The sequence below is a fragment of the Echeneis naucrates genome, chromosome 9 (genome assembly GCF_900963305.1).
Source record: "Echeneis naucrates chromosome 9, fEcheNa1.1, whole genome shotgun sequence".
Taxonomy (NCBI): Eukaryota; Metazoa; Chordata; class Actinopteri; order Carangiformes; family Echeneidae; genus Echeneis; species Echeneis naucrates.
The window spans coordinates 14520429-14538225 of record NC_042519.1 but is presented as its reverse complement, the minus strand read 5'-3'; the positions used below and the strand labels follow the sequence as shown (position 1 = coordinate 14538225).

Here is a 17797-nt window from a genome sequence, read left to right as displayed (position 1 = left end):
GTGGAGGGGGGGGGGGTGCACCCACACAGATCAGCCGGGGGGGTGGGACCGGCCTGATGACACGCGCTCCGTCGAGCTTCTGCACATTTATTTGTTTGTGGTTGTCCCCGATCAGCCTGTGATTACACCTGTGATATTTGAATTGGAAAGAGTCTGTCTGTAAGAGTGCATTAATCCCGATCCTCCAGAGGGGGCAGTTGGTTGGACTGACAGAGGCATCAAACCCAGATGGGTTGAAAACTGCATCGAGCCTGGATCAATTCCTCCTTAAAACCCTCAAGTTCAAACAAGTGATGTTGTGTAACTTAAAGAAATACAGTTTGTTTGTTGGAGACTTTTCTCGCTGATTTTCTTGCAAAGAGCCACTGCCAGTCAGCAGCATTAAACATTATCAACTTATCCACTTCATTGTTGTATTTGTTTTCATTTCAAGAGTTCGTCGTTAAAAAAGTTAGGTTCATACTGTAATTAAAGCTATAAAAAAGAGTCCAATTCCAATTAATTGATGAACTAAGAATAGTCTTACCTTCTCTCCTTTTTTAATCTCAACAATCCATGTTTGTCATTCATTCTTTAAAATATGGCATTATTCTGAGCTTTGTGCTCTCATATTGTAAACTGAGCTAAACCTACATAGGGTATTCTCTTTAAATCCACAAAATTCATAAAAAAAAAAATTTCTCCTGTAGATTGATGATTAATTCTGTGATGATGATGATGATGATGATGAGAATGATCCATGATCGTAATGACTGCACTACATAAACTTCCTGATCCTGATCTCTGTGTACTCCACCAGACAGAGTCATGTCCTGGGGTGGGGTTACCGTTTTTCCTGTGAACCACACTACAAAAAAATATATATAATTATGCTCACCAATTTCGGTGGAATAGTCGTGAAACCCATTCCATTCCTTTTACTAGCTATATGTAGAAAAGAAAGGAACCAAAAATAACACTAAAACTATTTGCTGTTGTTGACATCTCAAGTTGAACATGACGTTTTATATCAAGATTTCAGTGTTCACATTCAGAGAATCATGGTCTATATCCTTTCCTGTACAGCTTTAGAAAATTCACATGGCAGGTTTAAGATTTTTATTTATAAAAGGAAGTTTAATGTGACCCAGTAATATAAATGCAATATCCTGGATATGATTTATTTTACTTTATTAAAAAAGGACGTGCTATTAAATGGATGCTTCCGCCCTCCTGTGGTTTACGCTGGCCATCACACCAAGTTAAATTAGAAACTGTCTCTGGTTTGAAGAAAACAAAAACAAACAAAACAAAAAAAGTTGTAACTAATGTATTTACATCGGTTAAGTTAAATATAGTATAAGTATAATCCGGGTGACCGGGAATGTAAGCGGAACTATTGTCGCTGCTCGCGATTTCAGCGGAAACTGTTTAGTGCAGCACGCTGTCAAGCCGTAACGTCAACTCTGTGAAAGGGCTGAAATATTTGGGGGAAGAAAAAAAAAATAAAATAATCGGCACATCAAAGAAGAACAAGCAGGTAATTTCTTTTTGGCTTTCGCCAATCAGTAAACTTGGTGGAGTTAGTGAAGCTAGTTTTTCTTAGTGTTTGTTTTTGAGCAGGTCAAATTCATAGTCTGCTCACACGCTGAAAGCTAATCTGAAGCTAATGCTGCAGGGATGGCATTTTTGGTTTCTGTACAGGTGTAAATTATAAAGGAAAATGTTTATCAGGCTGCCATCGTCCTTTTTTGATTAGAAAATAAGCACCAGCATGATTAAATCCGATAGTTGGTTTAATGTAGTGAATTCACGGTGACTGATGTTTGGGCGTTTCTACAAATAGGTTAAGTTTAGTTCATTTACTTAATCAGACGATTTCTTCCTTGACTGATTACAATCGGTGTCTACATTAATTCATCACATCGGATGCATCTTGTGCTCTTGTAGATAAAAACACATTACTTCTGGTATGGATGGCGTGGTGATGGAGGAGGAGGACGACGACTGCCCAGAGTTGGTGCCCATTGCTGCCCAGCCTGCTCCTCCTGCCAGGCAGATACCAGTCACCATCATCACAGGCTACCTTGGTGAGAGACTATCTGTGTTAATCACAGCTTTAATAATCTTTCTGACAGGATTATAATCTCATATGTTCGGGCATTTCATTCTCTAGCTGTGCTGGGGTATTGTTCACTCTGAGTGATTAAAGGCTGCAAGAGTTTTTGGAGAAACTGTTTGTATTGATTACAGGACTACTGACCAATTTGTTTAAGCATTTCTCTGTCTTTTTTTTTTTTTTTTTTTTTTACTGCTTTGTTTGTAGGGGCTGGGAAGACGACACTCCTGAACTACATACTGACAGAACAACACCACAAGAGGATTGCTGTCATACTAAATGAATTTGGAGAAGGTATGTTCAGAATGTCATTCCAAATTAATGCATGCAGGTTAACAGGTCAAAAGATGAACCAAACTCAACACCGGTGCATTTCCAGGCTGCCTGTTGTGTTCCACATAGTACCACAAGAGAGCAGCAGAGTAAAGCTTTGCAATGAACCAAGAGCGCACGTGTTTGTCACCATGCATTGTATTTACATAAGCGAATCTAAACTGAGCTCCACTTTGAATTGAAACTTTAGTAAATCTAAACCATTTTTTTTAATGTGATGGTTTCCACAGTTTTTCTTCAGACATCAGCATCTACCAACAGCTAAAAATCAGTTGAGTTTCTCACAGTGCCTCTATCTGCTCCTAATGCAGGCAGCGCCCTGGAGAAGTCCCTCGCTGTGAGCCAAGCCGGAGAGTTGTATGAAGAATGGCTGGAACTGAGAAATGGCTGCCTCTGCTGCTCTGTCAAGTACAAAAATGAAATTTAAATGAAATAGAACTAAATATTTCTTTTAAGATGTTATGTTACTTTGTTGCAAATCAGGCCATAAGGTTTAAATTATAAAATGTAATGCATCTACATATTCATACATGTATGAACTGCTGTGTTGAGGCCGTTCTGTAGATACCAAAGTTTTATGTTCATAGGAATAATGTTTGTCCGGGATTCATTTGAGCTTTAAACATAACACAATTTAGCATTTTATTACTTTTTGTACTAAGGTACGACATGAATAATGCACATCTTTTGAATTAATTTTGCATATCATCTGCATTTTTAATAATTTGTGGCTGCTTTATTAATTTTCTTCAGGGACAATGGTTTTAAAGCCATTGAGAATCTGATGGAGAAGAAAGGAAAGTTTGACTACATCCTCTTAGAAACCACAGGACTTGCTGATCCAGGTACACACATGAATTTTCCAGTCCAGCCAACAATTGTACAGTTATCTGCCTCCTATCAAAACCTATTAATGTGTCACACTTTCTCTGCTATACCAGAAAGTGTGACAATAAAATACAGTGAGGTGATTTGATTTTTTTCAGTCCACATACACAAAGCAAACCAAATTCACATTGTCCTTCGTAAGGTGACTGTCCTTGCTTCCTGTCTCTTCTTGACAGCTTTTATTTCTCAACTGCACAAGTGAAAAACTGGGTTCTTGTCTGTGTCTGACTCTTAAACGGCAGAACAGTGGTATACTAACACTGCTGCGGAGTAGCAAAATAGGGTCAGACCATATTCAACAAGTTCTCAACAGAGCTGTACATCTCATATTAGGTCATATGAGAGATCACATAAAGTGACTGACCTACTTCTGTAAATGGATGATATTAACGGGATAGTGGTGACAATTAATCTTGTTGATATCTGCACAGACCGTTAAAGTTGGTTCCACCACCAGTCCCTTATGGTCGCCTTAAAGGCTTTGGAGAGATGGGATTTAGTGTCCATATCACTTTTATTAATCTCTGATAATATCTTATTCTTTTACATAATTATTCTTGGAGTCACCGGATATCAATATTGATACCAAATGGTGATTTAAAGAACTAGATTTAGATAATTTACTCAATTTGTATGTGTTGATATCTCTGGCAGACCAGGAGCTGTACGCCATGTTATATTATTAATAATACCATCAAGTAAATTACTGTTGCTACTTAAAATATCCTGCCTTTTATTTTGCTCTTAATTGGCATTCCTGCCACAATATTGAGACCTACATATTAAGCAAAGCCCCAAATCCCTTTGTCTCATTTTGTGTCTAGATAATGGTTTAACCCCTGCAGATTTCTCTACAACAGCACTGAAATATTTTCTAACACTCAGGGCCAGACATGAGAGGCTGTGACAGGAGCCTATTTCCATCAAGGCAGCCAAAATAAAATCCTACTCGTCTGTTAAACTCGTAGGTTTGAATCAGGAAATCAATATTAGGCTATTAAAAGGCGAGTGCTGTTGTGACACGGCCGTGCCGCTAAGTGACAGGTGTCAGGAGGTGGTGGCATGGCCAGACATACCCCACTTTGACTCACAGACAGACCCAACAGAGCCTGCTCAGACTTGGAGCCATCTTCGCATCTCTGCGCTGTCATTGGCTGAGACAGCCTTGTTATCCACTCGGACAGGTCTGTCATTGGTTCCGGCAGCGCTGTCAGTCAGAACGGCTCCCAGGAGACTCTCCCCTTCCATTCAGGAAGAGGTTGAATGAGTTATGTGAAACATGCCACTCTAAAATTGTGTTTTCATTATGTGCCCATCAAATATTTACAATGCTTTCTTATTCTCGCTTGGCAGTTTGACAAAACTGCATTATGTGAACAAGCTGTGGCTGGCATGGCAACATAGGGTCTTGTAATAACCATGTGCAGAGGAAAATAGAATCTAAACCAAATGTACCATAAGGACATAAACAATTGAAAGCTTTTGGTTTTATCTGCTCAACAGATGCCAAAAGCATCCAAGGTTTCTGAAAGTGCTGCAGGGCTAACTTTAAAGGCAAATACTTAAACTTAAATGTGAAGGTTACATTGATTTATCAATTTGGAATAAATCGACTTATTTAATAATAACTTAATGTAATTATGTTTATCGATTAATGCAATGTGTCTTAAATTAATGTGCTTGTTTCAGCATCTAAAGTGTGATGGTTTGCAGCTTCTCTTAGTTTTATATTAGTCAATTTAAAGTATTGGAAATTTAAAAAAAAAAGTAATTTGGTAAGTGGAGGATTGTGTTTTCTTTTTTTTACTGTTCCATACGCTTTATAGGCTAAATGATTAATTGGTCAATTGAAAAATAAGATGATCTGACATGATCTAAGACTTCGGTGGCAACAAAGGGAGCATGAAATCATGTCAGTACAACCTGAGTTGTACTGAAAGAATTAAGAATTTAAGCTTAGTGGTTATATGATTCAGTAAGTGACAGCCCATGAATTTTGAAATATGTTATAATTTCATCTTTATCGTATTAATGGTAAGTCTGTTTTACATTAACAATCCTATTTTAAATTAAACATTTATGAAAGCTGTCTGCATTAAAATTTCCCTTTTGCAGCTCTATTTTTAACGTCCTATGTCTCTTTTGCAGAAGTTAATCAAATGTAATAAAAAGCCTCAGATAACTCTTGTCCGATTGACACTAATTATTAATTTTTACATTATTATTATTATTTTTTTTTGTACTTTACATTATCACCCATTTATATCTAACATAACAATTCATATCTTTCGGTAGGAGCTGTGGCCTCCATGTTCTGGGTTGATTCAGAGCTCGGCAGTGACATCTATTTGGATGGTAAGATATGTGCAGTGACACAGGACTCTTTGCCCTCAGTGCTCTAAATTCAGTCGGGGCAATATGTAAAACAATTTAGTGGGGGAAATATTAAACAAGGTCAGAAATTTAGTTTCATTCTTAGACATTCAAGCATTCCTTTATTTTTGTATCTTAAAATAGTCATTCTCTTCATTGCCATATATTTTTTTCTGAATCTGAATAAGAATCACCTTTATCGTCATTGTAATTTACATTACAATGAGATTTGAGAGGAACTCCAAAGGTGTTTTTACGAGGGAGATATATATTTTATTATTGTCATTATTATTATTTATTATATTGTATTTTGTGTCACTAATGGCGCCAGTACTTTTTTTTTTTTGTTGACTTGCCTAAATTATGTTTTTTTTCTCCTCTCTCTCTAAGAGTTGCTTTGTTTTACTGGTGTGTGTTTGCATGAATGGTGTCTTCACCATGTCCTCACACGAAATACTCAGCTGTCTGCTCTGTTGGGGCAAGCTAGTAGACCAAAAGTGTGCTTGAAAGCTGAGAAAGTGGTGCCAAGACCAAAAGGCAACAGTTCAGAACACAATGTGCACAAGCTGTGGTACTGTCGTAACCTCTTTCACCCCTAATCACTTGTATAATTTGTTCATTCAAGGCATTGTCACTGTCATTGATGCCAAATATGGATTGCAGGTATGTGGAAAATGGCTTTTTGGTTTTAAAGGGCTGAGTCATGTCTAGTATTTTAGCAATTATATTTGACAAGTAAAATTGTGAATGAACAGAAAATTCAGTGACAGTAATCTGGATAGTTGAGTAATTCCTCAAGTGATTTATAAAATAAAACAAAAATGTTCAACATTTGCACGTCTGTCTTCTCAAATTTAAAATTTTCCTGCATTTCCTGGTCTTTGTTAGTAAATCGAGAATCTTTGAGTTGTCAATCAGTTATGATAAACAATTTGCAGAAATCTATTGATGTGAAGCTTTCAGCTTTCAGTCATTATATATGCCTAATGATTTCTAAGAAATTGTTAAATTAAAGTTGCAAACCAATAATACTGATATTGTTGCCCGTATTAATGACCACCAACAGAAAAATACATTTAGTTTGAAATTACTTTAACCTGATACTGTTTGTATACTCCAGGTGAATGGTGACTCACACTCGCACACATCCTGCCCTCCCTGTGGTATTTAAAAAGAACAGGCCAAGTGACACCTAGATAATGGGCTCTAATTCCAGGGTGTCATGCACAGTGAGCTGACGCATTTCATGGCCAAGGTGTCGCTCTGTTCTCTGAGTGGAGAGAGGAGGGATGAATGAGATCATGACAGAAAGGAGAGGGTAACTCATAGTGAAGGAGTAATTGATATTGGAGATGTGAACGCTTTAATAGTACTGTCACATCCACTCACCTGCCTCTCTCCTCACCTGTCTCGTGAAATATCCATCCATCTGGGAAGTTTCGGTTTAACTCCGGGCCTCCAGGTCTCACACCCTCCAAAAAGGCCTTTGTCTCTTGATACAGAGATCGTTGAGTGAAAAGCAACAATCTGCAAATCAATTGTGTTTTTATTTAATATGTTTGTGCCCTTTATTCCCTCTGAGTTAAAGCTGTTTTCATCCAGGTAGTGACAGATTCATGTCAGATTCGCACTCGGGGGTCAAGATCCAGATTAACACCTCCCGCTCTGTATGTTATTAGATATTAAACAGTTTGGGAAATTGCTGTATCTCCCCAGTGAAAGAACAGGGGCACAAACAAAATGAAGAAGGGTCTCCTGTGGTTTGAGAAAGTCACTTGGATCACAAAATGATGAAATACAGGCATTTCTTTTATCAATTTTTCTGTCACATCTTGTGATGGCTGTGGCAAACCATTGGCAAAATTGAATTTTATTCAGGGAATGGCTTTACTCTGGAAATGTATACAGTCAGCGTGAGCAGTTTTGTATTTCTTATTGTTTAAAAATGCAACCTGTGTCCACTGTCTCTTATTTTCTGCAGCAACTAACAGAGGAAAAAGCAGACGGACTCATCAATGAAGCCGTCAGGTGTGTTTAAGGGAGGTTTTGTGCTCGATGCCAGTGGCTATCTCATTTGAAAGAAAGCAAAATAAGGAATAATTTCCAATTTTTAGCAGTTCATCAAAGTCTAAACAAACGGCTCAGTTGATTGTGCTCTTGCCACCTGCCCGTCTGTCTCCCTGGGCGTCTCTCCGTTCGTCTCCTGTATGCTGTTTATGTTGAGCAGATACACTGGAGAAGAACCAATTGCACAACCCTTTGCATTCTTTGTCTGTGTTTGTGTTTTCACCTCTTAACCAAACGGCACTCAGCTCCCATTTGAGTTTGGCATGTGTTGCTCACTGCCACCCATGATCACACGCACAAAAAAACAAACGTAGAGAATGAAGAATCAAAATGAGCAAATAATAAAAACCAGCCAGACTAAAACTATGTATGGGTTTTTTTTTTGTTTTTTTTTTCCTTTCTTTACACAGATTTTAATTTTGTGGTTAAAATTTGCACAAATTTTGAGGAGTGTGTTTAATTGTCAAACAGCACATTGTATTATTTTTTTTCAGACAGATTGCTCTGGCTGACTTGACCATTATCAACAAGACAGACCTGGTGAATGAGGAGGAACTAAACAGAGTCAGAGACGCGGTCAGGTCAATAATTTTATGCCTTCTATTGTTTACCATTTCCTCCACTGTTGTACTCATTTTTAATTTGTGTTTTTGTTATCCAGCTGTAAATCAACAATCAGATTTTTTTCCTTTTACTTCAGATCAATAAATGGTCTTGTCAAGATTCTGGAAAGCCAGAGGTCACGGTAAGATTTTTTTTTTTTTTTTTCCTCTTCTGAACAAAAACTGAATTATTTTGTCGTAGCCTGTCTTTGGCCGTTTTCCCTGTTTGTGTAACAGATGAACGAAACATGCTGCTCCTCCTCAGATCTTTGGATCAAAGATGAAGCAGTTCAGGAGTAACCTCACCCTTGAAATACTCACATATGTATATGTACACATACTGCTGCACCCTGAGTAAACACCAAACCTTCAATGGTGTCCATTTACCCACAAGTCTTTGCTCTTTGACCCGGGTTCAAGTTGTTCAAGCTGACATGGTTGCATGCGGCAGTGTGCACACGTGCAAATATGTATGTGTGTATATTCGCGTTTTTGTGTGTTGTTGGGCACGAGTAGCATCTGGCTGAGACAGGCAGTGTGTATCAAATGTTTTGGTATGTTTTAAATCTGCTTTGCCCTCCCGCCCCCTACCCCTACTGAGTTCAGACCAGGCTGAACAGATGAAAGACACTGTGCAGCGAGAGGTTAATCAGAAAAACATTTTCTCAACTTTTTTGCTTGGGTCAGGTCACTTGGCCGGTCGGTTTCAGCCAAATGCTGAGATTTCACACTGATTTATTTCCCATGATAACGTGGCTAAAATTCGAATTTGGAAAAAATGTAATTAAAATCAAAATTTTATTACAATTGCCCTGATCTTGTTCCATAGGGTGGATCTCTCTGAAGTCCTGGATCTGCATTCCTTTGACAGTAAGGATGGAGCCAAGTGAGTTGGTTTTGTCCCATTTAAGTCTCATGAACATAAACTATATCCATCCTGAAAAAAATTTGGATTTTGAACATCATCCAACATTTTATCTGCTGATATTGGTCTCACTAGCATTGATTGGCTTATTAAATGATTCCTAAAATAATTTGCTTATTTTATTATTGGAACAATAATAGTATTAGTAGTATTAATTGTATAAAATTAGCTTGTCTTATACCTATACTCTATACTTCACATTTAAGTAATGGTAACATGTCTCTTTTAAAAATATAGATTTTATGTATTTGTCTTATTGTAAAATAGAGATTGTTCCCTCCTCCCTTTGTAGTTTTTTTGCAGGTATAAAAAATAAACTAGGAAATCCCAAAAAGTAGCATCAGCCACTCTTAGCACAGCCTGCATTGCCCTTAAAAAAATTACTGATTTAAGTCGAGATAAAAATTCAAGTCATTATAATATCAATAAAAACACTAACATTCAGGAGTTTTAAATCCTTTAAAGGATGCTTTTCTTAATATGAACGTGTCTTCATCATACACAAAACATTAATATTTTCACAAGAAGGAATGTGAAGATAAAAATAAAGAATAAAGATTAGACAGGAAAGGGGAAAATGAGCTGGTCAGTATTTTCCTGGTGGACAAACGTATTAATGACGATGACAATTCTTGGATAAATTCAACGATATCTTACTGAACGTGTGTCTGCAGTCTAATTTGTTGCGTATAAGTGGAAACACAGAAAAAGCCAACATCTGCTGATAATAGTGAGCGTGCCAGTGATCTGTCCCTGCAATGGTCTGTTTTAAAACTCTCAGCCAAAGATCAAAAAACCTTTTGCACTGTATTGATGGCTTTTGTTGCTGGTCTGTGAGAGCTGTGTACCCAGCAGTCTCTGATACTGTTGCCCACCGCGTTCCCCTCTAATTAACAGACTCTTTTATTGAGCGCCCCGTGTTACACCACAGGGTGGTCATCATATTGTATCCCCTGTAGAATGTCTTTCTCATGAATAGAGTCTCTGTTCATCCCTTCATGTGAATGAAACGGGCCGCGGCGTTAAAGCTCTCTTACATGCCCTGTGTCAGTGTCTCTGAGACCAGCTGCAGAGGATTAGAGCTGTGTGTGTCCATTGGTTCCTGAGGAGTCCCCCACATCCCAACAGATAGCTCTTTTCCCCTGCCTTTTAGAATCCGGGCCCCTCCTCCACTCAGTCCCATGCTGGCTGTTTGAAGCGCCCCCCTGCCGCTCTGCCTGTGTGGTACTAACAGCACGCAGGGCTCAAGCTGCTGGACACAACATTTAGCCTCCTTGTGAGGTCTGCTGGGGAGAACAAGGGCCGTAGTTTGTCAGGAGGCGGTGGTGGGTGTTTTTGTAGGATTTAATTGCCATCTCTAAAGTTTTCACAAGGCCATTCAGAGTTGTGTGATTAAGTACTGATACAGGACACTTTATGTTATAACGTGAGATCAAAGAAAAAGCAATATAGCCCACTCTTCTGTAAGACAGAAAAAACAGAGGATGTGGATAGACGGGAGAAAAGCCCAACTGTTTGAACGCTGTTCTTCAGATGAAGTATTTGATGAGGAGAGCCTCACTGATTAGTAAAATATTACTTTTCACAAGAGGCAGTAGACTACATTTGAACGAAGTTTAATAGCGAAGATGAAAACCACAAAAAAGGATTCAACTGGAATTTGTATCACAATCACAAAAAATATTTCATCTAGAAACAACCTAAATGGCAGTTTAAAATTGTGTTTCCTTCTTTATTCAACTGTTATTTTGTTTCTCTAGGTTTGAATAATTCAAGCTGTGCATTAACCCCAGGAAAAAAAAGAGATAAAAAGTCAGGTTTTAGCTGTGGTCAGTCCATCATCACATTACAAACACTGCATTTACGATACTTGAAAACGCAAAACATTTCATCGCTTCTGTTAAACTTACATTAACATGTGCTGTGCTTTTTATACACGGCTCTCCTCTAAAAGTCTTGCAGAGAAGATCCAGCTTGTGGGACCCGCAAGGCCTCATTTGGACAAGGTATTGTTTGCGTCTGAAATGTTTCATACTTGTTCACTCACAGTACTGAGTCTCTTCCAGTTTTCCTTGTTTTGTTTGCTAATTTATCTCAACACATCATTTCCTCCAAAGAAATGCGGGGTGGTGGTGGGGGGGTGCAGTCTCCTGAGGCTGACATTGTGCCTTGTATTCCCCCAGGTTGTGACACTGTAGTGAAAACTCCCTCCCTGCTTTGGTTTTTAGTGTTCAGGTCAACTTGAAGCTTTTGATGTTTTCTTGTGACACTACAAATAGATGAAGCCTCAGTCATGCACAGCGGCACAGACATTCATTCACACCACACTTCAAGAGACTGGGCCCGCTTTGTTGACCAGACTGACGAGAGTCTCGACTACATATTATGGCTTTACAGTGGTTGAATTTTAATGCAGATGCCATAAAATGTAGCATACAGACCACGTGACCAGATGATTAGCAAGTGGCACACTGTAAAGTGGTGTCTTATAAGAAAAATACGCAAAAGCCCAAAACTTCCTTTAAGTCAAGTTCTTTTCTGTGAAGATGTAAACTATGTAAAAATATTTCTCATGATTCGTCTCGTACTATTTTTCCTTTATAAGGCTTAAGAGCAAATGACTCAACAATCAGACCTCATGTTGTTTTCAGTCGTGCTTTATAACCATGAACTTTTATCACAGGATGAGGACAGATGAGGGTTGTTTGTGTGGGCAAATAATGGTATTGTTTTCGGTTTTCTCCAGGATCTCTTTCCCGCATGAAGCTCAGTGTCCCTCAATCCCCAACCTCCCCAGCCCCCCTACCTCTTCCCCATGTTGCTCTTTTCATGTAAATGAGAATGCTGTTTTTCTGTTGTTATACCAAATGACAAGGAAGTGTGTAACTTTAACACTTCAACACAAACCCCCCAAATATCTGCAAAGTGCTCCTTCAGTGCTGTAAGGAAGTACCGAGAGCACGGGCTGTGAAAGAGGGCGAGGGTGGTCAGATGGTGAAACAGAGGTGCCGTTGTCAGGAGTTGGGGTTTTTGACACTGTCATTGACAAAGTCATCAGCTGGGGCGTAAAAACACTTCTTTTGTTTAATTGTCATTATTACTTTGCTAATTTCAGAACCTGAGAAATTTATCCTAACATGTATTTTAAGTAATATTAACCAGGACGATGAAAAAATAAATCTGAAAACATTAGAACCGGTGCTGCAGTCTAACCAATTACTGAATTTAAGTACAATTTGAGATACTCAAGTATATAAATTTTATGCACTTAATAATTATATTCCAGTGCAGCCAATTTTTTTTTTCTCACATAACTACTTGTACACACAAAAACAAAATATTGGTGTATATAATATGCGGGGCTAAAGAGTGAACTGCCTAACAGTATGAAAAAAAACTCTCAAATTAGCGTTGCCTTCAAAATCTCACTAATAGTAAAAGTAAAAAATCTGAGCACTAATTCCACCACTGGTTTGAAAGTACCTTTATATAGTTTAATCGTCGTGTTTTTTTTTTTTTTTTTTTTGTTATTATTATTATAATAATTATAATTTTTTTGTAATAGATATCAAAAAGTGATAAAAAAAAAAAAAAACATGTCAGATTTCTTCTATAAATTCTGGATTTTTTTTTTTTTTTTTTTGAATCATCAGAGTATTTTAACCGTGACGTTTGAAGTGGAGGGAGATCTCTCAGAAGATGCCTTGAATGGTTTTATTCAGGTACAGACACTCAGCATCATTCACCTCCCTGTTGCCATGACTAAGCAGCGATAATATTTGAAAAGTAAACACCCGTTTTCCACTTTTTCAGGATCTGCTATGGGAAAAGATATTCACAAACAAAGAAGGGCAACCCATGGTCGTCATCCGGTTAAAGGTACAATAGAGCACAGTAGTCACCACACAGACAGCGGCTTTGTCATCTATATTAATCAGTTCCACACTTTTCGCACTGTGGGTTAATGTGTCACCCGTGACTTGTGTGTTTTTCAGGGCATAGTGTCCTTTACGGGTAACGCCCACCAAGTGATGCTGCAGGGAGTCCACGAGCTGTATGAGCTGAATGAGACTCCGCAGCTTTGGGAGGAGAACCTGCGGATCAACAGACTGGTCTTCATAGGTGAAGATAAGATACACATATACACCTCTTTCACATATTTGTCTTTACAGAAACGGGTCTGTGAAGGCACCCAATTCGCTGTTTCCTGAAATTTATTTGAATAGTTTTTTTAAAAATAGTTCATACAAATTTTTAGAAATTTAAGTGCCAGTTTTTTTTTCCTAAGCTTAAAGGTTAAGAAGTTGTATAATTCTGATATAGATTTATAGAAGTGGCATGAAGTTGTCAGCTGTATTTCACAGTCACGGTTTTGGTAATGCTTTGATTTATGGATTCATCATTTCCACAGAGTTTCTTGATGAATTTTGGAAAATGCAGCGTTCAGTTTAGTTTTTTAATCACTACATAGCAGGACAGGGGAAAATGTAAACCAGGAATATGGAGCCACGCTCCATATTCAGTTTTGGTGCTGATAACTGTACTGCAAAATTACATCTACTTCTTACTCCTCTGTTTTTCAGGCAGGAACCTCGACAAGTCCATTCTGCAGGAAAAGTTCATTTCCACTGTTGTTCAGAGGGCCGACAGAAACGAATGAGAAGCCTGTCTCTCTGCTGTATTTCAGAAACTGCTGATTCCGGAGCAGGAGTTGTGGCTCTGGCCATCAATAAATCTGGGACTGTGTTTCAGATATCGGTTCCTTTCCTTTATGAAGATGAGGTATGTCAGAGGACACCTAAAGTTAGTCAAGTGATCAACATGGTAGATTTGAAATCATGATAATCCTTCACAACCAAGTTGAATCAGAGAGGAGGGCTTATGTTGCTGTAGTGCTGGAATTAAATGCTGTGAATTGCCTCGTCCCCCGAGAACCTCATGAACATAAACCAATTCAACATAAGAAAAAAGGGTTAGCGTTAGGAGACCACGAAAAAGAGAGGCCAGGTTTATTTTTAAAGAAGCTGCTATGCTTGTATTTTTTAAATTATTCAAAATAAAAAAAAACAAAACAAATCTGAATTTGTTTTTTTTGTACCAAAATCATCTGGAAACTTAACCTCCTCTATCTGAAGATAGCAAACAGAATGACTTGGAGAAATTTGGAAGGTTCACCATGATACTCAACAAAGTGCATCTTAACTTTCAATGTTATGACATGAATACAAAGGGGGTTTTTTTTTGTTTGTTTTTTATCTATATCAAGTAAACAGATGACAACTAGAATGCAGTTTGGTTAACAAGAGTGATAACCTCCTCTAAAACACCTGTGTACCACGTGTAAATATTCTAGCAGAGTAATTATTTATAGATACTGGCCCAAAATGTTTAACAGAGAACTGCTGTTTATTGCTTCGTCATATTTTCTTAGTCCCATTAAACCTGGATTGTTTTGATCTGACACTAATTACCTCAATATATTCAGCTTGCTACTGTTTTTAATACTGTCATCTGCACATGCTGACAAATTACAGCCAGTCTTTATTTCTGGTACTTGCATTTGAAGCTTTGATTGGTAGAGTCATGTGAGAACCATTTCTCTCACACTAGGCCGTGCTAGGTGAGGAAATAGGTGGAGTTCTGCCAACTTGGTAATTTGCAATGGAGATGCTTTATCCGCACGGTTTGGCACATATCCGCTGCTGAGACGGTTTGCTTTGAGATCGGCTCTGGTTATTCATCCCCGGTCGTAAAGCCAAGCTGAGCCCTGTGGCCCTTGAACGCACCATGCAGCTCAGCCGTTTCCTCTGCGATTCTGATGCTGATGGTCACGTTAAGGCGACTATTGGCTCTTTTCTGTGCTGGCTGCGGGAAGCCCCCTCCATGGCCATTTTCATGGTCACGCCACCCGCGGGCATCCAGAGGTGGCAAACTAAACGAACCCGCGGGGGATCCACGGGGGGAAAGAAACACTTGGTTTCTTATCATGGGTTACAGGCTTGGTGTTAAAAAAGCCCAGGAACATCCCATCCCCTGCAGAGCTCATGCTGCAGGATTTGTAAAAAAAAAAAAATGTCAAAAAAATCAAACGATTAAGCAAGGCGATAGAGTCATAACTTACAAACAAAAGAGCGTTCATTTCCAGTATACTTAGAGAATCCTGCTTTATTTTGTGAGCAAAAAAAAAAACAAACTGGTGAGCCGACACTTTTCACACATTGTGCTGATAGAGTTGTGAAGAAAGCTGATTTGTTTATGTTTTTAAATTTGGGAAAGGTGAACTTGCAGTGTTGGCTGTCATTCTAACCTTTTTTTTTTTTTTCATTCAAATTGAAAGTTTGCCATGTTGGGGAACAATTAATCGAATTGCCTCCTGGCAAAAAGTTATCCGTCCGTGCGTTTGAGGAATAGCCCTTATTACCCCTCCATACCTGTGTACTTACCTCCTGTGGCTCCCCGCGGTGAGGGTCTATTCTGATAGGTTCAGGGGGTTAATGGGACTGGCCTGCAGGGCAGTAGTCTCTCAACATATAAAGCCCCAGCTCTCATCCCCTCAGCAAACAGCTGGCTCACAGGGAGTCAGAGGGAACCGCTGCTGTAAACGCTTTTACGCGTGCCATTGGTTTTTACGCACGGCCAGCCGTCAACGCCACTTTGGCACAGTTGACTTTTTGCTTTTGAGGGCATTCCGCGTGTGGCCATGACTCTTTCCGGGGAATGTGAAGCTTCCCAGCACGCCTCCTTGCCTTTAGAAGAGGATGAGATTGACATAGTGGGAGAGGATATGCCTCCCAACGGGCGTTTATACCCAAACGATTGCTCCTCGGCAGAATCTGGTGCTGAATGTGACTCCTCGGAGCCGGACTCGTCGGGGGAAAGTGAGAGCAGTTTCTGTGCAGACGCGCCGCTGTCCCGGAAAGCCCAGAGCAGCTCGGTGAAGCCTCCTTACTCCTACATCGCCCTCATCACCATGGCCATCCTGCAGAGCCCGCTGAAGAAGCTCACCCTCAGCGGCATCTGCGACTTCATCAGCAACAAGTTCCCCTACTACAGAGACAAGTTCCCCGCCTGGCAGAACTCCATCAGGCACAACCTCTCCCTCAACGACTGCTTCATCAAGATCCCCAGGGAGCCCGGGAACCCGGGCAAAGGTAACTACTGGTCCCTGGACCCGGCATCAGAGGACATGTTCGACAACGGCAGCTTCCTGCGGCGGAGGAAGCGCTTCAAGCGCAACCAGCCAGAGTTTGGCAAAGACGGACTAATGTTTTACTCCAATCTGAACTGCTGCAGGCCGTACGGCCAACCGTACGGCGTGCAGGGCCAGGTGAGCCCCCCGCCGGCAGCACCCATCCGGTACATGCCCCTGCAGGAGGGCATCATGATGCCCCCCTCCTCCTATCCCCTTCCTCCACAAGCTCTCCACAGCCACGGGAAGTGCGGAGGACCGAAGGACTTGAGAGCTGAGCCGAAGCCAGGCCCGGGTGCGAAGTGCTCCTTCAGCATCGACAGCATCATGAGCAAACCATCCCGCCTCAATCCTCAAAGCCCAAACCCCCAGCACGGCCCTGTCAGCGCTCTGGGATACGGTCATCTGGTGTCGGGCCCCGCTGGGTCTCTGGTTCCGGCGCTCCTGCAGGGTCCCGGGTCTCCCTTCTGCCCTGCCGGCCTCCTGAGCACCGCTCAGTTAACCAATGACCCCCTCAGACTCTCTTATCCCCGCTGCTGAAACTTTCCCAAAAACTTCCCCAGTGTCTGTGTGCTCTATGCTCAGTGAAGACAAGGTGCTGTGGCTCATTTCTTAAAGAAATGTTTTAATTGCATGATATTTATGTGCTGTTGACATTCGGCGTATTTTTTTTTTATATATATATAAAAAATCATTGTACATAAGATGAGCGGTAGGATAATATATTTGTGACACCCTGGTGGATGAATGTGTTTTTGTTTTTTGTTTTTTGTTTTGTTACTGATTAATGTGTGAGAATAAATATCTGAATAATCTCTACTGCAGCCCACATGTCATTTTATTTAAAGTTCTTTATTTGATCACTTGCAATAAAAAGGTCAAATTTAATTAATATAATATGAGATGAAAACACACAAAACTTCAAACCCAGTTTCAACAGTTCCTCAGACATTATATAACATCTCAATTTAAATGTACAGAAGCCCCCTTGATTTAAAAAAAAACAAAAAAAACAAAAACCAAAATAGAATAGATTTGTGGAAAAAAGATTAATAATTTATTCATCTTTGCTTTTACACGAAAATTGGGTACTTTTGTTTGTTAACCCCCCCCCCCCCCCCAAAAAAAAAAAAAAAAAGAAAAAAAAAAGACTATTGAGAAATTAAACATAACTGTGTTTGTTTATCACCTGAGATCTATTTGCTGTGGGGTGAAACATCATTTTTTTTAGGCATCAGTTCTCCCATACCGCCTCAAGGTCGCGGTGTTGACCACATTGTGGTGCGGACTAAAGGCTGACCGGTGAGGACTGGTGATGCGCT

The 17797-nt window shown here is 39.7% G+C and overlaps 2 protein-coding genes across 2 annotated transcripts; both read left to right on the top strand.

The window, feature by feature from the left end:
- Positions 1-1415: 1415 nt before the first annotated feature.
- cbwd (COBW domain containing) lies at positions 1416-14039 on the top strand. Its single transcript, XM_029510705.1, has 16 exons — positions 1416-1519; positions 1930-2069; positions 2306-2392; positions 2743-2839; positions 3185-3276; positions 5615-5674; positions 6318-6355; positions 7674-7720; positions 8254-8340; positions 8460-8504; positions 9191-9247; positions 11241-11292; positions 12940-13008; positions 13100-13165; positions 13282-13408; positions 13870-14039. Exons 2-16 carry the CDS (start codon positions 1952-1954, stop codon positions 13944-13946), a joined length of 1119 nt encoding a protein of 372 aa, XP_029366565.1. The 5' UTR covers positions 1416-1519; positions 1930-1951; the 3' UTR covers positions 13947-14039.
- Positions 14040-15934: 1895 nt separating this feature from the next.
- On the top strand, positions 15935-17131 carry foxd5 (forkhead box D5). Its single transcript, XM_029511406.1, has one exon. The coding sequence runs from the start codon at positions 15987-15989 to the stop codon at positions 17013-17015; it is 1029 nt and encodes a 342-aa protein (XP_029367266.1). The 5' UTR covers positions 15935-15986; the 3' UTR covers positions 17016-17131.
- Positions 17132-17797: the final 666 nt, after the last annotated feature.

Bases quoted from the DNA above. Each gene is read 5' to 3' on its own strand.
- cbwd (XM_029510705.1), top strand. From the start codon at position 1,952: ATGGATGGCGTGGTGATGGAGGAGGAGGACGACGACTGCCCAGAGTTG. The intron at 2,840-3,184 runs GTACAAAAATGA...AATTTTCTTCAG, and splicing joins TGCCTCTGCTGCTCTGTCAA to GGACAATGGTTTTAAAGCCA. The intron at 8,505-9,190 runs GTAAGATTTTTT...CTTGTTCCATAG, and splicing joins CTGGAAAGCCAGAGGTCACG to GGTGGATCTCTCTGAAGTCC.
- foxd5 (XM_029511406.1), top strand. From the start codon at position 15,987: ATGACTCTTTCCGGGGAATGTGAAGCTTCCCAGCACGCCTCCTTGCCT.